The 27851-nt window shown below is 38.3% G+C and overlaps 1 protein-coding gene across 4 annotated transcripts in view; it reads left to right on the top strand.

The window, feature by feature from the left end:
* Positions 1–27851, top strand: part of PPARGC1A (PPARG coactivator 1 alpha) — a 407578-nt gene that overhangs the window by 219491 nt on the left and 160236 nt on the right. For 2 of the 4 annotated variants that reach the window (XM_044062083.1, XM_044062084.1), the window contains exons 3-4: positions 17310–17504; positions 18109–18231. In XM_044062083.1, the coding sequence (XP_043918018.1) occupies positions 17310–17504; positions 18109–18231 (318 nt within the window). Of the gene's footprint in view, positions 1–17309; positions 17566–18108; positions 18232–27851 lie in introns of those variants that run through there. The other 2 variants (XM_044062086.1, XM_044062087.1) reach the window with 2 other exon arrangements.

Genomic DNA, 27851 nt, shown 5'->3' with positions numbered 1-27851 from the left:
ATTTGGAAGACTGATCATTTAGGTTATGTTCCTTGTTGATGGCAGACTCATGTGTTGCATGGCAACACATCATATTATGCATTTATGACCACTGAGTTAGCATCTAGGACTGACATAATGTCGCAAAGAAGAGCACAATATTAAATACATCTGAAATAACCCAATATCAAAGGAGAGAAAATTATTAAACTACCAATGTAGATAGAGGAATATGAGAAACCTTCACATGCAGACCAGCAGGATGATCCTTCTGGCAAATACTAGCTTAAGATGAAACATCACCATAAGGATAAACACTAGGAAGGCAAGAGGTCTGAAACTCACTCAGGTAGGTCTGGTATCCAGCCTGCTACCTGGATACTGAAGTGTGTCATCTGCTTTAGCATTAACCAGTGTTTGATCCTAGTTACAGATCTCAAAACTGGGAAAAGTGCACTCACAGTTCTCCACCCTAGAAGCTGCATCCTGTATCATTCTATGGACAGTTGGTAGACTAGAATCATTGAAAATCTACCTGATATGGAGATTGATCCCTAGAATCATTCAGTCAGAGAGTAGTTGTAGTTTGAACCAAAGGTTCTGTCTAACCACACTGACTATTATATAGGCCAACAGGCCATTGCCATGAATGGTCCATTTGGTTTACCCAAAGCAGGGCTTGTATTCCAAAGCCTGATATTAAGCAACTATCTGATGTCTGGTGGAAACTTGAGTCATGAGTGTGGAAGCACACCATTAAGGAGTTCATTTTAAGTCCATACCAAGAATGGGCCAGGACACTTCCTACTTTCTCTGTCCTTGGTTAATTCATGATCCAGCACCAATTTTCAGTTACGTACGTCTGATAACAGACTTTTTCACTCTCATCCCATATAAGACTATAACTGTCTGTAGCTGTGATTGTGGTACTCCTTTGTCTTCTGAGTCCCTATGTGATTTCAAAGTGAGACCACTAGCTTGTACATCAGAAGTAGATGACTCTTTCATTCCAGATTACAGGAGATGCAGAATGCTTACTTTAGACTGTCCGACACCCTCTTTTTCCTCCATCAAAATAACTTGGCATAGTTTCTTGAAAAGGAATGCTGAGTCTTGCATTATATCTTTGTTAGATGAAAGGCCCTGAGATGGCAGTAGAATTCTAGAGTGTTAGACAGATACAGCAAGAGCAGTTTCTCATTTGCCAATTTTGGGATTATAGCCCTCAGCTATTAATCTTTCACCCATTTCAAGGCTCACTTTGTGAGAAAGGTGATATTTAAGTTGAGGACCTTCCTAATTCTGATCTTAATGGTGATTTTTGTGAGACCAAGACCATGGCCTCCATTGAAGTATATAATGTGTCCCTCTTTAACTTTTGATTGTGTTAATTATTTATCCAGAGCCCCAGGCTTACTTGCATGCCTCATGAGGTAGGTGACACTGTAATGGAGGAACTTAGGAACAACATCCTAGATGCTCACTTTCAGGGAAATGAAATTCTGCCATCTGGTCCAGGAATTGGTTGATTAACTTCTAAAGACGAAACAGCCTTTTGTTTCATGGACTGCCTCTATTATCCCCTCCTTTTACCTCCATTCTTTGTCTGCTAGACCTGACCAGCCACAAAAAGATGATGCTTATCTGGGCTCTGAGTAAGATATCAAGAGTCACAATAACTTCCCTCTCTAGTGCTTGTAAAGTTGCCCAAGCTAACTTTAGTGTGGTCCTCATCACAGCTCCAAATCTGGTAAAGACTGTTCATAGGATGATTATATTTTTCTTTTTGATTTTGACTGAACTTGCAGAATCATCAGAATGGTTTATAGGTTCATAGGTGTGTACTAGTCTAATGGCCCTGGGGTCTTTACAAGCCTAGCCAAAGGATTAGCCTGTCATAGTGCCACCCGACCTTAGTTCCCAGTGGCTGTGTTGAGCAGAGCCACTGGAGTTATCCCCAGATTTCTCTTGAAGAGGGTCAGAGAGGTGCTCTGCGTGACATGTATGGGAAGTCTGTTCTATAGCATGGGCAGTCTCTGGGTTATGAACCTGTCCCCCCAGCATGTTCTGTTAATTGTGGTAATGAGGTTGAGGTCTTTGGAGCGTGTGGTGTGGAGGGATTGGGATTTCTTTAGATGTAGCATTTCTAACAAAGCTGGGTCAGACATGGCTTTGTAAGTCAAGCAGAGATCACCTCTAAGTAGATGATATGAGACAGAGAACAGCTGGAGTTTTTTTTAGTCTTCCCATATAGGTCAAGTGTTTAAGGTCTAGGATCTAATTTGTGAGGTACTTTTGCAGCCTCTCCAGTTGTTGCAGGTGTCTAGTGAGGTACATGCCAAATGGGGCATTGTACTTGATGATTGGCCTAATGAGGGAAGAGTAGAAAGAGACAATGACCTCTTTCTTCCTGGATGCAAAACCCTTAGTAATGAGATGTGCCACATAGAAGGACTATCTAACCACAGTGGCAATGTGGTAATCAAAAGAGAGGTTCCTGTCAACCTGTGTTCCAAGATCTCTTATAACACCTTCTGTGTTCAGTGGACTACCATCAATGTGGTAACTCATGGGAACCGGGTTTTTCCCAAAGGGGATGATGACACATTATTTGGCATTGAGCTTAAGGCCATGGTTCTGACACCAGTTGTTGGTCTCAGTGAGGCAATTCTGTAGGATGTCAATATCACTTGGGGAGTTAATAATAGGTCCCAACTTACAATCATCTGCAACTTTGTCAGCCAGAGTCCCTTTGTTTTGGCCTGGACTTCAGAGAAGTAGATACCAAACAGGTAAGGACCCAGGACCAAACCCTGTGAGACTCCACTTCTAACTAGTTGACAGTCTGACTTTGAGTCAGCTGCTTTCACACTGTGGCTTCTATCTGTGAGCCAGTTTGCAACCCACCTAGTGATATAGGGGTTTATGCCTAGCTTAGTGAGTTTTTCTATGATTTCTGAGTGGGGAATGGTATCAAAAGCCTTGGCTAGATCAAGGTAGATTGTATGAACCACCTTGCCTTCATCCACAGCTATGGTGGCTGACTCAAAGAAGTCAACCAAGTTGAGCAGGCATGATCTACCTTTCACAAAACCAAACTGAGTGGGATCCAGAGTTTGGAGATTCCCTATGTCCTTGTTTATTAGGTCCATGATGATGCGTTCCATAGCTTTGCATATCAGACTTGTCAGGCTAATGCGGCGATAGTTCCCAGGGTCTGTAGTCACTCCTCCTTTGTGGAGAGGGATGACTGTAGCAGTGCGCCATTTGGTAGGGACAAAGCTTGAGTTGAGGCTGTGATTGAACAGGGCATACAGGTGAGGTGCTAGTTCACACTGTAGTTCATGTAGAACACAGTCAGGGATATTGTCAGGTCCCACAGAAGCTGTATTCTTTGCCTTGGACAGTGTTGTTTTATCCTGTGCAGCAGTAATACTGGGTGCCTGGCAATCTACTGGTATTGTGATTTGTCCTTTGTGGGGGGAAGAGTAAAGTTGACACTGAATCTGTTGGCCAGTATACTGGCAATATCTGTTGGCTCGATATAGGCAGTACCATTGTGCTGTAGCTCAAAGCAAATCTGGGTATTGCTGTGGAGATTCTTTACATAACTATAGAAGTCTTTGTGGTTGTCTTTACTATCTGCTGCAATTCTGTTTTCATAGCTAGCTTTAGAGGATTTGATGGGGGATCTCAACTTTTTGTCAAGGCTGATAAGGGAGTTTTTCCAGTCATGGGACTTCACCTTATTCTGCATCACTTTCCTCCTTCTGTTGTAGAGTTTGTTTATAGCAGGGAACCACCAGATTGGCTTCCTTTTTTGGAGGAGGGTGTCTTGGTTCTATTGGGTATGGCAAGATCCATGCATTTGTGTACATGTATGCACTGGTGTATGATTCGGCGGTCATGCAATTACTTTCTATTTGCATGGGTGCCATGAAGTTAGCCACATCTGTTTTTAGAAGCTCAAAGTTAGCTTTGGAGAAGTTTTTCATGGTGGTTTAACTGGTTACCTTTGTGGGGGGTGGATTTCCAAGGTGATTAATTTGTGGTTGGATATAACCATGGAGGAGCTGACTATTGGTGTAGAGTAATGGTCACCCATGTTAGTAATGACCAGGTCAAGAATGTTGCTTCCTGTAGTAGGGGTAAGAACGAGCTGGTTCAAGGCATTGGAATTAATGAACTCCAGGAAACGTTGGGCAAGTGTATTGGTACATGAGTTGTTTTCCCAGTTAATGGAGGGGTAGTTGAAGTCACCTAGTAAGAGAGTGTTAGGTTTGACCCTAATATTCTCCAGGGTGCTTAGGAACATGGAGTGTGAGTCTTGGGACATGGTTGGGGATCTATAGCAGGCTATGACCTAAATTGCTGTCTTACCCAATGTTAGCTGCACCTGAAGTATCTCTGATGCGTTATGTTGGGCTACCAGTCTGAAGGTGTGCACATCCTTTATGAATATGGAAACACCACCACCTTTGGAGCATCGGTCCAAGTTCTGGGGCCGAAAGGTGTGGAATGAGTTATAGCCAGGTAGTGCAGGTGTGCTTTCTGCTGCCTTGAACCAGGTCTCTGTTACAGCACAAATGTCAATGTTCTCCATTTTAAGGAGTGCTTCGAGCAAGTGCATTTTGAGATTTAGACTTCAAGCATTGAGCAGCATGACCCTCAGATTGCATTTGTTTGAAGCTCTTATGGTGGTAATTTGGTCTTTAAAACACCGCCTACAAAAGGCACTATAGTTCTGGCAAGAGCCTTGGCTGGTATCCAGAAGCCCAGGGGTGACAGATGCAGGCCATCTCTGGCAAAGCATCAAGGTCTGTCAATCATGTCATCCCAGGCAGACAGATACTGGATCCCCTTAGAATGACACCAGAAACTTACCCAGTTGTTGAAATCAGTCATGCAGGTTCTAGGCTTGGCCACTTTTAGCCAAATCCTAAAGTTTATTCACTATCCATCAAAATAAATCTATGGATGGGTCAGTCTGACTCACCATATCTGTTAGGATAGGGCCCAGACTCTGCTTCTGAAAAGGGTCACATAGGCTGCCCAATGTAAGTGAATGTGCAGGAGTTTCACTACCATATATTCCTGGTCCTTAAAGGGATGGACCATTTTCACCTATTTTGGATCACTGCACCTTTAAACAGCACATCTGGTGTACACAGTTTTCGTAGGATACCTGGATGATACGGTTTGGAAATCATAGCTTCAGAGACATTTGAGGTCCTCACAGGAAACTCTTTCAGTTTGTTCTCAGTGAGCATCAGTTCTATTGCAAAACTTTGCTATTTGAGCTTTCCTTTGTACTGACACTCTCCACCTTGGTGCTAGTCATGATAGTTGAAACCTTTCAAAATAAGAGTCTCTTCGTGTTCTCTTCCCCTGATGACTGTCTACTGGTTGACTCTTCTATGGACTCCCAGAAGGCAGTTATATTTTGTGCACTCCTAGTAATGGAATATCCTGGGATGACAATAAATCCTCTACTGCTGGTTATTCCTCCCTTAAAGAGAACATAGAATTAATCTCATTTGTAGGCACACATTATAGGGTCTTCCCCTGGATTCTTATACTTCTTTTTTCTTTAGGCGTACTGTATGCTGACTGGTACAGTACTTATTTCAGGATGTTTGTTAGTGGGCCCTGGAAAATCTGCAGCAACTTTCTGGTGGTTCTTCTCTTTTTTAGCCAAGCATATGACAGATCTTGGCAGGTGATTCTTTTCTTATGTGCTAGGAAGTTAATGTAATCTCCTACATGGTCCCACGAGTGTTGATTTTCCTGTGAGTAACTCCAAATCAACCATATGGAGCTCATACACTGAGCATTATTCCTAGCCCTGAAGGTCTTAGAGAAAAATAAAACTGCTTCTATCACCTCATCTCTTCTCTTCTGGTCTGGCAGGTCAACAATCATATGCTAACTAGACAGGCAAGTGACAAAAGAGTGCACTGAAGAGTAGAAGCAGGACCAACAGCAGGTGTATCTTTTGCTCAAGATATCTCCTATCTGGGGATCTGAACAAAAACAAACAGTGCTTGTTCTGAAATGAGTCACTATCCCTCTTCTGGAACTCTACATTCAGAGGTCATGCTTGCAAAGGGTCTTTCAGAAGTGAGGTATTTTAAAGATTAACAGCCTCTGCCACTTAGGAAAATAAAGTTTTCCCTCTTGTCTGTTCATTGCGGTGAGGCAAGAGACAAGTGACTGTGGATGTTTTCTGTCTCTAGTAACACTAGAGGACTCTGCATAGATTATTCCCATTCCTGCACTTTACACAAGTCATTGCAATGTTCACAGAAGAAAGACCAACATTTCTTTAAAATAACTCCTGTTAAATAAGAAGGGTATGATTTCAAGCTCTAAGAACATACCCATACAGCAAACTCTTCTGGTCTAAGCCTGGACATCACCCATAGATGGAAGGACAGCCAACTCCACTTCAGGTTAAGTCACAGATTTAAACCTTCTAAGTCTGCAGTTGTCAGGTTGCTAAGTAGACCCTTTCACAGTTATTTGCCATCTGGACCATCTTTTGCCATCAGGCCGTTAACTGTCCACTGAAGAATGCTAAAATAAAAGTCCTTTCAACTAAAGTAGTAACTGCCTCTGGTTTCATCTCAATAGTCTCTCAACTGCCAATGTTTATTTTATAGCCACAAGGTCCTCAGTGTGTATTTGTACCATTTGTTTTTCCTATGACTAAGGGTGTAGTACAACAGTTGGGAAGCTAGTTGTGGGCTTTTGTTGTGCTCTGTCTCCATCCACTTTTGTCACTGCTTGGCATTTGGCTGAACCTAGGATGCATCAAGTAGGTATTATTACTGAATCAGATGAACTTATTAGAGGGTACTCCTAGGTGAATGAGAAATGTACTCCTACACTTCCAGTATCTTCAGTCATCGGATGAGCTGTCTTCTGACAGCTGTTTCTGTTGAAATTGTGAGTAACTAAGAAGAATCAATACTTGTTTTATAAGGTAATGCCAAATCTCATTTGCAATTTATTTATTTATAGATTGATTGATTGATTTTCAAAAGACCTTCAGTGGTAGCATGGGTGCAGTCTGGCTGGTTCTGCCACTGAGATACACTCCGTTGAATATAAATAATTAACATAATCAAAACATTCAACAAGTTAACAGTCAAAATCCATTGAATATGTGTAGTTAACATAGTCAAAAATATACAAATAAATTTAAACTATGATGAAGACAGAGGAAAAGTAATATCAATTAGCAGGGTAAGAATTACATACCGAGAAACGTTAAACTTGCATAAAGAGACCGGTCAAATGGACGGTAGGTTTTGAGGTAAGTAATGTAATAGGTATGCAGAAAAAGGGAGAATGGAAGACTTTAACTGGCAGATAGGTGTTAGTTAAGAAGAGAATCTTAAGAAAGGTATTTTTAGCTAGATGTAAAAGAGGAAGAATGGAGAGTGTAGTGGAGAGAGTATGCTAAGTAGGTAAAGATGATGAGTTTCTAGGTTGAGTAGAGGAATAATTGGAGATTTCTTACTGTTGATATGAATGCATGGAAGACAGTAACTGGAGGGGAGAAGAAGAGTCTACATATCAAGATTCAACCCTTTACCTTGATCTTGGGCAACTTTAACTATCCAACCATAGATTGGAAAAAATACTCATGCCAAAACACAAATGCCCAGAAATTCCTTGATTTCGTCAATGCAAATGCTTTGGACCAGTTGGTCGACACCCCCGAGAGGTGAAAATATTTTGGACTTGGTATTAACCATCATGACTGACCACTGCAGCATCCCCTACAGTGTCATCATCCCTGGTAAGATCCGGCCACAAAAGTGGCCACATTTGAAGTCACTCAAGGGAGAGAAAGAGAGAAACACTGAGTCACCAAAAGAGAGAAAAAAATGCAAGCAACAGACTGAGTAAATATTTTTTATCTTCTTTGCTCAAGAATTTTGGATAAAGCCAATACTTTGAGGGGACTGAAGTCATGACCAGTCCTTAAATATAACAGCTGCATTTTCTGAACAATAAAAGCATGAAAGTATAATGTCTGGCATCATCAACTAACAATAATCTTCAGTGATTTACAAGTAAGCCAAACATTTTTGAGGGATAAAGCAAAATTATTGAGTTGCCAGCCCAGCACCCAACCCTCCACAAAAGGCATACACACGCACTCACACCTAGGGCCAATTTAGAGTGTCCAATCCACCTACAGCATGTCTTTGGAATGTGGGAGGAAACCGGAGCACCCGGAGGATGATATCTAATGCATTACAGTATAATTTTTTATTCATTTCATCACAATGAGACATCTGAAGTATTACTCGATTAAGGAAGTACTTGTAGTTGCTTAACTCATTTTGTGTTTGTGTGTGTGCAGCATAAGATACTTACACAACTTATATTTTGACGTAAAACACTTCCTCCAACAACAATTACACGTGCTACAGCAAATCTGAAACACTAGGTGGAGGAAGTGTTTTATATCAAAAATATAAATGTATAAAAAAGTATACGCTATTAAAAAAATATTGCAAAACAATTTAACAGCCCATTACCTAAGCACAATAATGCCCTCTAGCTTGGGTAATATGGTGGAAATGAAAGTCCTTCCAAGAAGGGTAAGTCACTCCATCTGCAGTTTTTGGCCTCACAACAACCCCCACCACCACCACCGTTAGCATGGAGAACTGTTTTGCTTGCGTAACAATATCAAAGTGCAATTTAGTAATTTTACAGTTTGATAGACCATTAACATCCCCACCTTGTAGGCATTATTTTGTTGCTATTAAATTTATTAATATGATGTATACTGCTGCAAGTTTATAAAATATGTTTACATTTGCAGTCCTTTCTGCTTGGATTTTGATATAATGCTCAGTGAAATATTAGCACCACAGAAAACAGACATTATTACACGTTAATTAAAATAAGAAAGAAAGAAAAACTCTGAAAAATAAGAATCATAAAAATGAAAGGTTAATATTACTTCTCAGTCTGGAGACCTGGCAGAGGCAGCCTTTGATATTTATCTACAAAGTTGAACAGAGTTAGGAACTTAGCAAAATTTTAGGCTTTACTTTCAAACAAATGTTGTCAAAGCATAGAGAGTTACAAAACACAGAAATATCTTCTTACTAGGTTGCTGATTACAGTTTGCACATTAAGACAATGTGGTTAGAATAACCTGTAGTGTTTCTTGCCGAGTTTTCTTTTCCTACTTCCGTTTGTTACAGTTCTTTTTCATCTTTAAGCAAGTCACCTTACCAGGTGGGAGTACTTGGTTATCTCTGTAAACAGGGATGATTTCTTTCTAGTCAACTTACCTAGTTAGCTGAAGCACTGCAAAGAAGGAAGCTATACTTTTGTTCTTTATATAGTACACCAGTGAGCAGTCTCTGCCAGTTGTGTACTTTTGTTCTTTATATAGTACACCAGTGAGCAGTCTCTGCCAGTTGTGTACTTTTGTTCTTTATATAGTACACCAGTGAGCAGTCTCTGCCAGTTGTGTACTTTTGTTCTTTATATAGTACACCAGTGAGCAGTCTCTGCCAGTTGTGTACTTTTGTTCTTTATATAGTACACCAGTGAGCAGTCTCTGCCAGTTGTGTACTTTTGTTCTTTATATAGTACACCAGTGAGCAGTCTCTGCCAGTTGTGTACTTTTGTTCTTTATATAGTACACCAGTGAGCAGTCTCTGCCAGTTGTGTACTTTTGTTCTTTATATAGTACACCAGTGAGCAGTCTCTGCCAGTTGTGTACTTTTGTTCTTTATATAGTACACCAGTGAGCAGTCTCTGCCAGTTGTGTACTTTTGTTCTTTATATAGTACACCAGTGAGCAGTCTCTGCCAGTTGTGTACTTTTGTTCTTTATATAGTACACCAGTGAGCAGTCTCTGCCAGTTGTGTACTTTTGTTCTTTATATAGTACACCAGTGAGCAGTCTCTGCCAGTTGTGTACTTTTGTTCTTTATATAGTACACCAGTGAGCAGTCTCTGCCAGTTGTGTACTTTTGTTCTTTATATAGTACACCAGTGAGCAGTCTCTGCCAGTTGTGTTATCCCCACTGATTTGCATTGATGACAATTTACATTTTGCATGTTGCTTTTGTTAATGTGTCTTTCTTCAAGTCCATGGTGACAGGACTTATTTTACCCATTCTCCTAGGCCTGCAGCATAAAAGGAACTCTGCTCATATATAGGTAGCAAAATTAACTAAGTAGTTATTTAAGTAACCATGCTGACCTGAGTCCTAATAGGGAAGATAATTGCTCTCTGTGATAAGATGTTTTATGCAGCAGAAAACTGCTACTGAAAAAAGTCTGTCTTTATATAAGAAATAAAACATGCTGCAATATAGAAATGACATATTGGGTATAAAAGAATGGAAATGTTTAATGTATGAGCACTGAAATGTTCAAAAGGACTGTTCAAGAAGTTATGAATGAAAAAAAAACAACAAAGACTGACCAGATTGTTTAATGAAATTTGCACTCATGGAGAAACACTTACTGGTGTGTTTGTGTGTGTGTGTGTGTGTGTGTGTGTGTGTGTGTGTGTGTGTGTGTGTGTGTGTGTGTGTTTAGGTCTGTTTTTCTATGCATATGAGCTTCTGAGTTTGTGTGTGTGTGTGTGTGTGTGTGTGTGTGTGTGTGTGTGTGTGTGTGTGCGTGTGCATGTGCTTCACTCTGTGTGTATGCCTTTTTTCTACTTATTTGTGTGTGTGTGTGTGTGTGTGTGTCTGTGTGTGTCTAGGTCTGTTTTTCTATGCATATGAGCTTATGATATTCTGAGTTTGTGTGTGTGTTTGTATGCGTGTGTGTGAGTGCGTGCGTGTGCGTGTGTGCGTGTGTGTGTGTGTGTGTGTGTGTGTGTGTGTGTGTGTGTGTGTGTGTGTGTGTGTGTGTGTGTGTGTGTGTGTGTGCACGTGCTTCACTTTGTGTGTGTATGCATATTCTTTTTTCTACTTATTTTAGTGTGTGTGTGTGTGTGTGTGTGTGTGTGTGTGTGTGTGTGTGTGTGTGTGTGTGTGTGTGTGTGTGTGTGCGCACGAGCGCGTGTGCACGTGTATACATATAGCTCTTTCTAGTTAATGTAAATAGTCCCCAAAATATGCATTTTTACGAAACATTGATACAGATACATTTTTTATTCAGAATATGCTCACTAATCTTAAGTTGCTGTTAAGTGACAAATGCATTCTTATTGCCAAGTGTTCCAGCTATGTGATCAGGCAAGTATTAGCAGGCAGCTGTATTTCATTGGGACTGACTTTGATTTATTTCCTCTATAAATTCAGACTGGTGTAATAATAGGAAGTGACATTAATTGTTTAACAGAGTCATCCTTTGTCACATCCACTGCTTTCTCTTGAGTATTTGTTGGTTAAGACCTGAGAAAAACTAATTGAGATAACTAAATGGCAATGACTGGTATTCCAAAATGCATCTTTCACTATTCATTACATTCTGAAAGTCTGCTTTGACCACTTATAAATTAGGCAGCCACATTCATAAGAATCCATGCTACTGTAACAGCTGATCAGTGAATAATGAAGTACTTTTATATGCACAATGTACCCATCACACTTCCTATCACTGCTGAGGGAAAGGCAGAAAGCTCTAAAGCTGTGTAGCCATAACTATATTACAAGCAATTCAAAAGTATCCATTTGTTTTTCACTTTCTCAGAACTGGTGCAAACACATTATTGGTAAATATCAAAATTGTTATTATTATTATTATTATTATTATTATTATTATTATTATTATTATTATTATTATTATTATTATTTAACATTAGTTTACCGGGAAAGTCCGACTGGACACAGGTCCTTTTTCAGCAGAGGCCTGGGGAGAAAAGCTCCATGAGTAACAGCAAATTTTCACACACACATTACAGTAGTCAATAAAGTATAAAGTAAACAAAATGTAGTATACATAAGAAAATACAAATTTGTTGCATCTTGACAACAAAACCTAGGCTTTGAACATAGCTAGTACTATTTGTAGGTATGACTTATGTCAAGATATAAGGTTAAGAGAGGTCGGTAGGAACAAAGGATTAAACAATGGGGGAGAAGTTGGATTTGTTTTGGGTATACCGTTATGTATCAGAGCACTCATAAGGGGTTAGTACAGGAGGGGTTATGATGGCATGATCACCAAAGAAAACTGAGAATCTCTTTTTTATTCTAGTATTGTAAAGTGTCTGACCATTTCCACACTGCTTTCCCCTTTGCTTTCTTCTTTATGGATAACAAAAAATGATAAAACACCATTTGAATTTATGTAGCCAAGCTAATGAGTTTAGAACCACAGACCACATCAGATCTAATTTGTGTGAATTATGGTATTGTTTGATGCATTAAATAGAAAGGTTTGACCACATTGCAACAACAGTCAGGAAATCCATCTATGTGACACACCTCATCACTAAGGGCTTTTCATCCAGAAAAAAGGAGGTAATTGTCCCACTGTACTCATTCCTCATTAGACCCATTGTAGAGTACAATTCCCCGTTTGGTATGTACCTCACAAGACATCTGCAACAGCTGGAAAGGCCACAGAAATACCTCACTAAAAGTATCACAGGCCTAAAGCAGATGCCCTACACTGTCCATATAAAAAAACTCCAACTATACTCTGTGGCATATTGTCTACTCAGAGGAGATCTCTGCTTAACATACAAGGCCATGTCAAACCCTGAGCTGTTGGACATGCTCCACTTAAAGAAATCCCAATCCCTCAGAGCCACATGCTCCAGGGATCTAAACCTTGTCATCACAATGAACAAAACATGCTGGAGGGATAGGCTCCTGATCCAGAGACTTCCCATACTATGGAGTAGACTGCCCATACAAGTCAAACAGAGCACCTCCTTGGCCCTTTTCAAAAGGAACCTTGACGATTGGATGGGAGATAGAAAATTCACCCTGGGGATCATGGCAGTCACCCTGCTAGATAGGGGTTCAGGGAAGTAAATATTCTGGGAAAAAATATCCAGGGAATTGTTATGGCTAGGCTTGTATAGGCCCGAGGGCCGATAGCCTAGTATCAACCTATGAACCTATGTATGTTCAGTTGTTTTGATGGTAAATACAACACAACTGACAACAACATTTGAAATCTTTCTTAAATAAAAAAATACAATAAAAAGTGTTCACTTTTAAGGGATAGTGAGTATTTGAATATTGTTTTACTCTGCCTAGTATGTTAAGGTAGAAACAAAATAGGGGTACTTGTCAGATGTGGCACAAATGCAATCTGTAAGCAAATCCTTTAGCTATTTGCTACACAAAGGAATTTTAGAAATTTACAGAGAATGAGTCTTTGGAAAAGAATATGTGTGTTTGAGTGTAACAGTTTTATATTTCAAGTCAACAGTCATAAATGTGAGTTTCAGAACAGCAAGATCACTGTATCTTTGAGATTTCCTTTTTTGCACAAGTATATCACTCACTAAATTAAAATATTTTAAGTAAGGGGGTGCATGGATGGAACTCATATTTGAGGGAACACAGGGTATGCCCCAACAAAACTAAGTTTAAATGAGTGCAACAGTTGTTGATGTTCACTGTTGTCCCTTGGCTTTGCTGTTGTTATTGTTTTTTTCATATTTCTGAGTTTCAGTGTAAGGTTAATGAGCCATGTAAGTGCGTGTGAGTGCATGTCTATGTGCATGTGCCTGTATGTGTGTGTGTGTGTGTGTGTGTGTGTGTGTGTGTGTGTGTGTGTGTGTGTGTGTGTGTGTGTGTGTGTGTGTATCTATGTGTGTGTGTGTATCTGTGTGTGTATGCATATGCGTGTGTGTGTGTGTGTGTGTGTATGTGTGTGTGTATACACATGCATATGTATATGTGCATGTGCATGGATGTGTGTGCATGCATATGCCTGTGTGTGTGTGTGTGTGTGTGTGTGTGTGTGTGTGTGTGTGTGTGTGTGTGTGTGTGTGTGTGTGTGCATGCATATATGAGTGTATGCATGTGTGTGTGTGTGTATGTGTGTGTGTGTGTGTGTTTGTGTTTGTGTGTGTATGCCTGTGTGTACATACACATGCATATGTGTGTGTGCATGTGCATGGATGTGTGTGTATGCATATGCCTGTGCGTGTGTATGTACACATGCATATGTGTGTATATGTGTGTGTGTGTGTGTGTGTGTGTGTGTGTGTGTGTGTGTGTGTGTGTGTGTGTGTGTGTGTGTGTGTGTGTGTGTGTGTGTGTGTGCATGCAAGCCTGTGTGTGTGTTTGTGTATGTGTGTATGCACATGTATGTGTATGTGTGTGTGTGTGTGTGTGTGTGTGTGTGTGTGTATGCATGTGTGTAATGATTAGATAAGTAGAAGTATGCAAATGACAGACGTGAGGAGGAAGATTCCAAGAAAGCTACTGACCATCAGAGTGCCAGAAAATGTTATTATTATGCAATATGTTTGTTATTATATACCATCATAGATCAGATAATGCACAGCCCTCGCTTGTGTGCATACAACCCCAATACAAGTACCATCTTTGCAGATGTATGTGACTCAGCAAAAGAACCTACAAAGGCTTACTGACTGCTATTTGACATGATGTTAGAGCCCAAGTGTAAAAACTGTAAAGTGATGCACAGTACTTTGGGGAACACCTAAAATACATTGAAGTTACAAGGGGTTTAGGTAAAATGCAGCAGAATAAACAGTAACAGTGAAAAAATGAATTAGTCCAAAGATATGTAAATTCCCTCATTGTGAGAAAGCAAAACAATGATGTATGTATCAGGAATATGAACTCCTGGAATGACATCACAATGCAGCACCTCTCCAGTGTGGTGACTTAAAATCATCCAAAATATCACATCTTATTACCAGGGCATAATCTGCAAATGATTAGAATCTGATGGGTGTGCAGAGCAAACTGATACAGAAGCACTGTGCATTTGCCTGAATCATTGCCTTTTACATGCCTAATAGTAGTTATTCAGATATTCATTATTCAGTCAATAGCAGCACAATACTTCAGCTCCCTTGAGTAGGCCAGTGCAAAACCCGAGATGGAAACAAAGAGAAGATGCATGCCCTTGAGCAGCCTAAGAAGGAAGTGTTGTAAATTTGTTCCCAGTCTCATGCTCTGCAGACCAATGTCTGTACTCTGAACAATTGTTGTGAAGCAGAAAACATACAGCTGAATGCAAAAAACAACAGCACTCACTTTACTTAAAAATATTGTGGGATGCATGGACAGACAGACGAAGGAAACAATATCTTGCAGGTCCCAGGTTACAGTGCATTTACCATTGAAAATATATATTCTTAACACTTGGATCTTAACGGAATCACACTGGTACTGCTTTTTTCTAATCAGCTTGGAAAGTGCAAACCATTCATTGATAGCTCCTTACATGACTTTTAGTAAAGCTTTACTCTGCAGGCGTGCTGCTAGGTCATTAAAACTGGTTACACTCTAGTGTCAAGTTTTGTTTTGATTTCTGAGTAAGAATCAGAATTACTGTCAACCCTACTTTTCAAGAAATGTTCTGAGGTACTGCAGCTGTCTACTGAAATTGTTCAGTCATTACACAGTTGGTTGCATACAATGCGGCAGCTAAAGATAGCAAAGTGGATTAAAAGTCCGCTTACTGTCATTTCTGTCTATATTCTGTTTGTTCAATTTAACTTAATTTATTCATGCAGTGTCAGTGGGGAAAGCCTATTTAAAGATTATAGATTATTGCAAGGCACACATGAGTGAAATAGCAGATAACAGGACCATATGCTGCCCAGCTCAAAACTATAAACAAAGACAAAAAAAATCTGTTGTTTGGACTGCATTTTAAACTACATGATATGGCAATGGCAAAGCCAGTAATTCTTATAAATTATCAAGCAGTTTTAAAATTTAAATTCAACCAGTCCTATTATTGCAAAAGCTATACAAAACAGAATTTGGTTAGCCAGTGGCATAGAGAGACACATCTGCCTGTACTGCTGCTGAACATGGTCGAAAGCCTCCTCACACTGAAGCGTTTAAAACATATGTTTCTCTGTTTGGTTCTGCACAGCAGAAAGGAACAGAAATGCTTTGCTAAGTCCTGATAGAGAATGAAAGGTACAATACATTGCCACAACAAGTGGCAAGTGTCTATTGCTTTGAAATAAAATGTGCATGGCGGCATGATTTGACCACCTAGGTGGCTAAAGGGAGCAACATTTCTTGATTAAAACTATACCAAAAACTCAGCCCTGAGTGGACATGAATGTGCAGGCTCACAGACTTTATTCAGTTGTGCGAAGGCAGCAGGGGTAGAAATCATGTGAAGGTAAGGCCAAAGAGCTCTGCTCACAGTCAGGGGATCAAAACACAACAGTAGTTAAAGAGCAGAAATAATCGGAAACAGTTTTCACTAAGAAAGTCTTGCTTAAGTTAAACTTGTACGTATACAAGGATATCATTTGCTTTGCTTACACTTGCGTGCAGTGATACTTCTATTCAATATCACTTATTCTGTGCCCTCGCCCATATAAGATAAAACAAGCGCAAGATGCAATCACTGGTTTCACATGTAATGTATGACCTAGTCATAGACAATACAAAAAAACACTTCTGCTTTGCTAAGATGGCAAGCAGCTAATGAGCCCTACAGCTAATCTGCAGTGTATTCCTGTGAAGCTGTTAAGTAGCAAATACTAAAAGAATCCCCAGCCTAATTCATGCAAACACTGACTGACTGACTGCAGATGCAGAGAAAAAATTGTATTCATTTACCCAGTATAACAAAACATTCGTGAATGTGTGTTGTGTGGCCATCTTATCAGCTAATACTAAACACTTCATGACAGATCCAAGATAACTTATGTTCACTATATAAGAGATGAATTTAAGTAACATATGGCAGCTACAACAGTCATACCTTCAAGACACCTTATTACTATATGTTATCCTGTCTACACAGTCTCTTCTACTGACTGATACTAAGTGTTCATGAGTTTTGCTTTGGTGAAATGAATCCTACTTAATTTCTTGCCTTTCTTAAACTACATACCTTTTTATTAATTATTGACATCTCAAGCTATGTATTACTTTTAGGAGATGGCAATATGTTATTTTTTGTCTTCATTTATTTCTCATCATTTATGACATTTTTCCAACAGATTCTAACATTAAATATGCATCAAGATATAATATTTTACATAAAAATATATCTGAAAGTAATGATTTGTTAAACGCATTTGTGTCAACTTAAGGCAAGAATAAGTTATATACTCAGAAGAGAAAGTTTTTATATAACAAATTTCCTAACCTTACTCAGATGATGGATGTACTTTTTTTGTTTGTTTGGCTTTTACAGAAGATAGATGACGAGAATGAGGCCAACTTGCTGGCCGCACTTACGGAGACCTTGGAAAGCATCCCTGTAGATGAGGATGGACTACCTTCCTTTGAAGCCTTGGCAGAGGGGGGTGTGCCCACTATGAATGATCCCAGTCCTCCAGTGGTACCTGATGGTGCCCCTCCAACCCCAGAGGCTGAAGAACCGTCTCTAGTAAGAACCCTTCCTACTGTTTAACAGGAAATGGATGTGTCCCTGGCTACCCGCTGCATGGGTATGACATAGTCAAACAAGGTTTGGGTTTTTCATCTAGTCAGAAAAAAATCAAATCCAATAAAATTAAAGAAAAGCCATCTGAAAACAGCATAAATGTTTATAATACCCTGTGTAGAAATATAAGTAAAGCCTAATTGGTAGGTGACTCTTGTTTTTTTTTTTCCTCTATCTGACTAGCCATACCCAGTAGGCATACTGTAATAAGAGGCAATCATAAGAATGCTGGCTGCATGTTGGTGATTTGACTGTTTTATTAACTCTACCCACATTTATCATTGTGATGATCTTCTTATTATAGGTCTAGAATAACACTGGTGTTGAGTATTCATTATGTCTGTTTAACAAAGCCAGCACTCTCCTGACCTGTCTTAATAGTACAAAAGCATTTGTGAATGTATGTACTATGTTTTCTTCTTCTAAAGATAAGTAATATTTTCACTGATGGTAGAGCATGTAATTTAAGGATACTGCTGAAAAATTGTTTATTTTCCTTGGTTATGGAATTAATGTTTCTTTTCCCCCATTTTGATACTCCCAACAGCTTAAGAAGCTTTTGTTGGCCCCACTGAATGCACAACTTAATTCTAATGAATGCAGAGGACTTGCTGTACAAACTCAAGTAAGCACTAATCAGAAGCTCAGAATGAACTCTGCAGTTGTCAAGGTACCCACTTAATCTCTGTAATGCAGCAAAAGTAATTATGACTTTTATCCTTTGAAGCATATTAACACTAACAGTACATTATGTGTTTTAACCTTTTAATGTCTTGAAAAGCATAACATGATTCTATAAGAATTACACGGATTTTTGCTATGATACATGAAATTACATTCACTTGTGCTATTTTTAAATAAACTAACATATTTTACTTTTGATCTTTGCTCATTTTATTTTGCAAAGGAGTATTCACAGATAGAAACAGCTGCAATATATAAATATATAATGCATCCATGTGTGGGTAAGTGGGTAATAGAGATTAATTTTCTTTATGTTTACTTCAGTGACACATTTTGCTTCAAACAGCTAATTTTTAGTTATTCAGAGCTTGAAATGAAATACCTGATTTTTGCTAAAAGAAAAGGTCATACTAAAAAAGTCAACTCCAATAGATTAAAGGTTCATAGATTAGTACTAAACTAACTGCCATTTTAAGCCTAGCCAATTACCCTATATGAGAATCAAACCCTACACCTTGTGTCTGTAAGGTAAACACCTTAACCATTCTGACAACCTCCCAACCATCAAAATATATAATTACTTAGAGACATAAATTCTAGGAAGTGGTGATGTTTTTTTTTATGCATACATTCCAGAAGCTTGGAGCATCTCGGCTCTTGCTAGGGTCTACACATGTTGTCATCTACCTGTACATAGTACAACTACTGCAAAGAAAGGTTTGTGAGGCTGCAACTCTTTTAACAGATATGTTTTGCAGCTGTCAAGCTGACTGTAAGTACACTGCTTACAGAAATGTCAAGAAAACTATTAGCTGCATACATCAGCCTACTGAATGTATTACTAGGGCCATAACAAGTACAACTACTGCAAAGAAAGGTTTGTGAGGCTGCAACCCTTTTAACAGATATGTTTTGTAGCTGACAAGCTGACTGTAAGTACACTGCTTACAGAAATGTCAAGAAAACTATTAGCTGCATAGATAAGCCTTACTGTATGTATTACTAGGGCCATAACATATGTGGTATGTCATCTGTCTGTAGTTTGCCAATATCCGATAATGTATGACACTATGTTCCAAATGCGGCTAATGGAGTGTAATTGTATAGTATAGATTAATTAGTACTGTCTCTTTAAGGAGGTAAATCCTGTTTAAAGGCAACCTTTTTGAAGAGGTTATTGTTCTCATGCCAGTCTCTGTAAGATAATAAAGGTCTCCAGAATAGAACTGCCCCAGCATTGTTATGCTTTATTGACTTATAGTGTAGTGTATCTACAGATTATCAGACTCCATGCGGTATCAGAAATTAAGAGATAATATTAAAATTAACACTGCGAATGCTGAGAATATTTAGTTTATATTTACTATTAATATCACCACAGAAACAATAAAATGACTGCAAAGATGAGTGCTCAGACATTTCTGATCTTTCCATGTGAATTACAACTTTTTAATCCATCAGAGTACTGGAGGGTTTTGAGCCACATATTTGAAATATTTGCATCTCTTTTCTAAGTAAACAAAAGAAAGAAAGTGCAGGTAGGTGTTTTTTACAATATGGTTAGAGAGGAATGAATTAAGGTATATAATAGTTTGGGACAGTCTGAAGATGGTTACATGATTTATCCATCACAAAACAAATATTTAATGAGGACTGTGTATTAAACAATGTCCTATGTGAAAAATGCATGTTTTAACAAGAAATTGGAGACCGTATGAAACTACTAGCCCGGTCAACAAATGTAAAATAAAATAAATAAAATTAATACTTCTGTGACTGAAATGAGATATAAAGCTAAAAATATTTGGAAATGTGTGCAATTTGCTTATAAGTGATGGAATTGAGTGACAGTGTGAGAAATACGTTGTTGATGGAAAAGGATTTGACATTACAAAATAAATACAAATTTTAAGAGAAAGTGAAACTGACATTTAGATGGAAGAGTTGACTGAAGAGTTGTAAGTATATAAAATAATTTGTCTTTAAACAAGAAAGAAGATGGTGAATATTGTCTATATAAAAATTTGAAGCAAGTTGAACCAAACAGTAAAGCAATTCATTGTGGTATTGTGTGCTGTTATGACACAAAATTATTAAAGATAAGGTGGCAACCGAGGTACTTCCAGTGCAAGTTTATGCCTGAAATGTGGGTATAGTCAGACAAGCAGAGATGGCCAGCCTATCATATGTGTTTATAAGAACTATGGAAATGTTGGTCATTTTTTGAAAAATGTATAAATTTAACTGCCTTTAGCACATGTAAAGTTTTACAAATAGCTGATAAAATTCTGAGTACATGGGGAAAATACATAATTCTGCTGAAATGCAGGGGAGATGCATGGGGAAATACATAATACTGCTGAAATGCAGGGGAGATGCATGCATGCTGCAGAAAAAAAAAACTACTGATCAGAGGGACTTGGATTAGTAACAAGAGCATTGAGTTTAAACTGACACGGAGTCAGGCTGCAATACTTTTGTTCTCTTAAGGCTCTGGGAAGGACAAACTGCTATTCAGTTTTTACCCTATTTTCATATTCAAGCTACAGACTCATCCATAAGGGACATATGGAACATGTGTGTGCAAAAAACTGAAGTTGCTTCAAATGACAGCATTGTGAAAGGCTAATAACTAAAACAGAACAATAAGTAAAGAATTGCAAAAGGTAAAACATGATTATTGCATCCAAACAAAGGTGTGCAGTTGTGATTACAGTGAAGAGATTAAAACTTGAAGCTGAAGATATATGTAATGCTAAGGTGGGGACCTTATGATGCATGTTCTATAAGAAAAAAAATGACTTGAACCAGAAAAATTGTGCAGAGAAAACCAAAGCACTGGTGATTATATTTTTCAGACAATGATTCGTTTTAATTCATCAGCAATCTGCTGTGGTGGTACATACTTTAGTTGTATCCAGACATCCCCCTTTCTACTAGCAGGCAGCCAACTTATCAGGGGCTCAAATGCATGAAAAAAAAATTAGATTCATCTTCAAACAAGGTGAACTAACAATTTGGGGAACACTATAGTAACAACGGTGAAACTGAACAGAATATGTATAATTATTGATGATCAGGCGGTGGTGGTGCTGTGGTAGCGTTGTCGCCTCACAGTAAGATGCTGTCCGGTTCTATTCTCAGCTAGAGTGTCTTCTGCGTGAAGACATGCGTGAATGGGCGTGCCTTTGTTGAAGGTTGTGCATCAGGGCTGGTAACTCGGCATGTAAAAAAATCAACTACCAATCATTAGCGGACCGGAGTTCCGCTGTGGTGACCCCTAACCGGGAAAAGCCGAAAGACACAACAACAACATTGATGATCAGGACTTGATTAAAGCTATTAGACTGTAAACACAATTCACCAAAGACTCCTGAGGAAGGAGTAGCAGTGAGGATGAGAAACAACCGTGGGTTTTGTCAAGTCAAGTTACATGAATTAAGCTCAAATTTGTACACATTTAACACCCCCTTGTACAATACAGGTTTCAGTGGATGTTGTCTCTGAGGGTCTTGTTCCCTTGTTGTCTTTAAAAGAACCAGTGCTAGTCTTTTGAAGAGTCTAGATGAAGTAATGAGTGCTGTAAATTGCATACTGGTGTGGGGTTAAAGTTAGACAGTGAAGGACCTCAGACAGGCAAGGTTGTTGACGAAACTGCAAAGTATTAATCTGAATTCAAAGAAGTTCCAAAAAAGTGAGAAATCTATAAAGTACATGGAACTTATACTCATGTAGAATGGAATACAAGCTAATTCTGAAAAATTAAGTTGGATGGATCACCCTGAAGCAAAACCTGTCTTGTGCACATTTGGAATGGTATAATATCTTACAAAAGTGCTGGAGAAATTTACTAGAAGTAATTAGAACACTTTAAGGAATAAACAAGAAAGCATCTTCAGAATTTTGGAAAAGTTGGTCATTGAAGTTCTCATCTTGAGATATTATGCCACCAACAAGGCCGTAGTATAGCAGCTGGATGTTAGTAAATCCAGCCTAGAGGCAGTATTGTAACATGATGATGTTTCCATAGGATATGGTTCGAGATTATTGGCAGGTGCTCAAAAGCAATATACACAAATAAAAAAGAGCTATTGTCCACAGTTTATAGTTGCAAAAAAAACGATGAATAGTTATATTGCTGCATTATGTTAACAAATTCAGATTACACTCTTCTTCAGTACAGCATCACTTTTTTAAAGTTGGCTAAATATATTAGATCATTTAGGCAGATACCAAACTTTATAAAAGAAGAAAAAAATCCAATAAAGAAATTTAAAGTGTTTGATAAAAATGAAAGTAGAATGATGAACCGCTTATTATTTCTATGCCGGATATTTTCTCAAAAGCTCACGTACTGTACTTTAAATATGGTATGTATTTTTTATATTGTATACTATACCCAGTCTTTTTATTTTAACTAGACTATGTTGTGGAGCTTTTCTCCCCAGGCCTCTGCTGATAAAGGGCTATTGCTCAGTCAGACTTTCCTGATCAACAAATGTCAAATAAATAAATAAATAGTAAAAGATATGGAGCTAAGAATTACCGCATGTGCAGCTATTGCAGTTATATTTTAGAGGATAAGCTTCCTTTTTTATAGCAAGCGGAAACCATTAAATGGAAATATAACTGCAAATCGTGCTGCTTATGGGGAGGTAAATACTGCTGTCTACCAAAATTGTTATTGTTATTTACAAATGGGAAAAGTGGATGTCCTTTATTAATAAGCCTATATGAACATCGATATGATGTATCATAAGTTACCACTATTAATGCCCTATACAGCTATATTGAGCAGAGCAGTGGTGGGGCAAGAATTAAGATTAAGTTTGGACTGGTGGAGAAGACTCTGAGGCCCAAGAGGCAGAACAATGACAACCAGATTGAATTCAAATACATTTTGTGGCAGCTTATATGAAATGCCACCATAGCTGGCCTTAGGCATAGGCCAACTAGGTGGCCGCCTAGGGTGCCGCTCTAGTAGGGACACGTTTCCAGTATTTATTTGGTCTAGGTAGACCAGGATGGGGGCACCGAGTGGTGTGGTGGGAGGGCACCATGGAGCCCTTTTGCCTAGGGCACCAGTTAACCTAAGGCCGCTCCTGAATGCCACAGTTTGATCTAGTTTAAATGACCATGTTTCCATCAAAAGTGTCATAAACTTATGGACTGCTAAACTGTCATGGGTAATTTGGTTTTCTATATGAGATGTTAAAAACTTTTTTATTTAAATTTCAATAACTGAAGTACTCATTGAAAGTACCAGTTTTTTCTGTTCTCAGTTTTACATTTTCTCTGTTTTTAGTTTTATGTTTTGCTTATCTCGAGGCACATAATTACTCATATTTATAAATTATATACAGCAAGAGATGTAGATATATTTACATTCTTATATATGTTGCAAGGTTTTAGTCTCCTTGGGAATAGAGTTCAAGATTATTATTAATTCATACGCATGTAAGTTTATTATAAATTCATGTGTATATACACTTAATCACATACATACGGACAGAAATGTCTGTATATGTGTGTATATATATATATATATATATATATATATATATATATATATATTTATATATATATATATATACATATATATTTATTGGTAATTATTGAGGATGTTTTCCTTGAGTTTCAGTTATAGTACTTTCAACTTGGTGGGTCTAAGTGCCTAAGCAAGTATCAGCGGTGTCTATTTTGTAAAAATGATTTAAAAGGATTTTAATATGTTTAACATTGTTTGGTCCTGTTAGCCTTTTTAAGCCTTTAGAATGATTATAATGAAATCAAAGTATTAATATGGTTTATTTTTACTAGGGAGTGTATCTTTAAATGTTTGAATCTTGTAATGTTTAGGCAGACTGTATTTGTCATGTGACTAGATAAATGCTGATTTTTTATTTTTTTATTTGCTATTAAAATGTATGTTGAAAAGGACAGTGGGTCATCATGGCTTTAGTTCTCATGAAGTCCTAAGTTGTTGTAAGAAAGTAATAAACTAAAGTTCATTAATATTTTATACATACATATATATATATATATATATATATATATATATATTTTTTTTTTTTTTTTTTGCACCAACCGTTTGCCTGTCTGCATCACTATCCTTCCACTATGTTGTCTTACTTTGTCATTAAGTTTCCTTTGCTTTTTGGTTTTAGTATATGCAGTCTTCCTGATATAACACTGTACTTCATATAATACAGTGAATCGGATGGACAGGCCTGTTGGGTGGGCGGATGCAGGGAGGTAATTGGCCAATCAGCAGCATCAGCACACTGCCTGCTCCCTTCTCTATTACACATGAGGCTTTGTTGAAGAAGCCTAGAATGTAGTCTGGAAAGTAGAGGCTGAAACAAAGGAAATGAGATTGACCTCAAATGTACTGACCAAACAGAGGTCAGTGAGTGTGAGATTGGCAAATCATAGGTGAAAAGTTTACTCCTAAGAAAGCAAAAGTAATAAAATAAAAGGATGGATGGAGCTGCTTAACATTGCATTGAAAGAACTTTTCCTCTTAATTCCTGGAATATGTGTGTGTGTGTTGGGTGGGTGGGGGTTAAGTTACTAACAATAACTTTGTTGATAACGGAGTAATTCCCCAAGAGGCTCAGTACTAGAGAAAAGCATGCTGCAAAGAAGAAATCTTGTTATCACACAAGTAAAATAGCTGGCCAACTTTTGTAGCACACAGTTAGCACAGTCCATGTTTTTGTAATTTGGTCACTTGTCACTACAGTAAACTCTCAGGTAATAATCACCCATGGGAATTGGTAGATGCTGGATAACTGTATTTTCTGGTTGCTTGAGAGTTACTATTACAAATAGGCCAGACTAATACTGTACCCTATACTGTTTGTTTGGTTTGACTTGTTCTTAGGTTGGGGAGAGAGGGAATTTATTTCTATCTTCCTTTTTAAAACTCTAAAAACATAAGGTATTTTTCTGCGGTGGTGGGGGAGCAAAGTACAGCACATGAAAATTGTACTGTATTTCTCCAATTTTTTTTCTGGTTGCTTGAGAGTTCTGGTTACTTGAGTTCTGGTTAACTGAGAGCTTGCTGTACTTGACTCTGCTACAAAATTTACCAGGTAAGTACAAGAGGCATTAGATACACAAATCTGTGGTTTATTCTTGTATCAAATTCAGCCTAGTTTCCCCGTGAACTCTGTAATTATTGCTGTATATTCCTATATTCTGCCCTGATTTTTACAATCATGAACATTTTTCTCAGTAACTTCAGTGCATTGTTGTGTTATGATTTACCTGATTAAAACCTCCCTCAGTGGGAGAGTAATTAAATTACCCATGTTTTGTTACACATTAGCACTTCCACCATGTGGAAGATTATTCGTTAAGCATTTTCAGTGTAGCTTGATGCCAGTAAAATTGTTTGCAAGTATTAATTACCATAACACAGACATGAGGCACTTTTTTTTCACTAAAGGGAAGGTACCTTTCCCAGTTATCCATTTAGTATGACTCTACAAGTATTAAAGAACCTGATCTTATGCACTGCTGTATATTAGATATAAAAACAAGAGTTGTGGTTTGTAATGAATAAGTATTTCTGCTGTGTTGAGCATGCACTGTTGGTAATTTTGTCTGAGTGCATAAACTATCAATCCACTGAATACAGGCTAGTTATCTAAAGGATGACACGCTTGACATGTGCCTTTGTGGAGTTGCTTTGGAAAAAAATCTAGTGCTGATGAGAAATTACAGCAAACTGACTTAAACTTAAAAGATGGCATTTACACCAACTAAACATATAGCTATATTCACACATTAGTCTTTCTTTTTAGTTTTGTACAGTCATAGGCTTGACAATTTTACAACTTCCTGATCTTTATGAGGCTTATCAAAGATCACCACATGATTATATTTTCCCATATATGTATCACGTTAACAAATTACTTATTCCAATTGTTGTTGGAAGAAGATTCTCTTTGAGGGTACTGCATAACGTAGCTGCCATTCTTTTTATTCATGTTTATTTGTAGTATTCACATCTCTAACTTCATGTTAGTACCCCACTGGCATATTCCAAGCATAGATGTTCAAGAAGTAAGAGACTCAACATTACCTTATATGTCTGGTAAGAAAGATATCAGTAAGAAACAGAATAAAATAATTCCTCTAAAAAGTCCATATACAGGCACCTTCTGCCTGCAATGTATCCAAAACATTTGCAGTCCTATTATTATTATTACTACTTTTTTGGAAAGAATCAATATGTGCTCCTATGTTTCTTCAGGTAGCTTATTCAAAGGCTAGAGAAAGCAATGATGCTTTCAGCATTAGCTTGTTTCTGTATAGTACAAAGAAGAATAATGATATTCTAGGAGTTGCCAGACCTACATAAAGTGAAAATCATGAAATCTGGCTAGAAGTAAATCTGAGAAATCAAAATAATAAATGCAATTGGGTGTAGAGTCAGATACAGGCACCTTTCACTCCCAGGTTCTGTCCCGAATCTTCTCCTGGTAAAAGGAAAAGGGATATCCCTGCCCCCAGTACTCTTCTGATTCTTTTGACTTTGAAGATGATAACAGTGAATCCATCTTTGAGGAATGTTTATGTATTGCTTTCTATAGGGATTCAGATTCTGATGTGTATCTTGCCTCAAACCCCCCCCCCCCCCCCGAGGACAAGGACCCTACATACTCTGAGGCAGCACTTTTAAATGGGAAGCACAAGACTATCTGAAATCCAAGAAGAGGGTTAGAGAACTTCTAAAATTTCATGATCATAAACCTCTTGCCAGTCTTAGAGGTAGTGGACAATGTCTTGCTGGAGTCTTCCTTACAGCCAGACTCCTTCCTCCCTGCCCCTCAGAAACCTGATAGATTCTACAGAGTTCTGGATTCCCACAGACACCTTTTCAAGCACCCTGTAGCAGACCAAGAAGTGGTGACTCATGGTCCTAAGGGAGCTAAAGCTAGCACTTCCAAAAATCCCCTGTCAACTGACAAGGAAAGTAGAACCTTGGGTGGGTTCAGAAAGAAAGTCTACACCTCTGCTACCCTGGTCATGAGGGCTTTGAATTGCCAGTTTCATATGGTGAAGTATCAGGAAACCATTTTAGATCAGATGAAGCAAAAATTGGCGCAGAATGAAAATAATACCCTCTCCAAGGAAATGCTAGACTTACACATTTCTTGCTCTCAAGTAGCTAAGCACTCCTTGCACTGTAGCTGTGATGCTCTAGAAGTTTTCAGCAGGGCAGCAGCTACAGAATATGCCTTTGAAGACATGCCTGGCTGAGGGAAAAATCCTCCTCTGAACATATGTAATCCAGTCTTTTGCATGTTCCTTTGGACAAAGATGTCTTTTTCTGGCCTCAAGGCAGTAGCCATGCGTAAGAAGATGGAGGATAAGGCCATGTCCATACAAATGGTAAAGGACTTTCCTCAAGTTCAACATCTTCACTTCAGCTGCAATTATCTTGTTAAACACTGGTCCTTTCTAGCCTCCCACTCTAAGTGGAGACATAGGAAACCTCAAAGGGAAAGGAATCAAAGGCAGTAACTCTGACGAAGACAGTTGCAAGAAGATTCCAGTAGGCCTGTGGGATCCTATCAACAGACTCCCAGTATG

This window comes from Protopterus annectens, chromosome 2.part1, assembly GCF_019279795.1.
Source record: "Protopterus annectens isolate FY-2018-M chromosome 2.part1, PAN1.0, whole genome shotgun sequence".
NCBI classification, from domain to species: domain Eukaryota; kingdom Metazoa; phylum Chordata; order Ceratodontiformes; family Protopteridae; genus Protopterus; species Protopterus annectens.
This window is presented reverse-complemented; position numbering and strand designations above follow the sequence as displayed.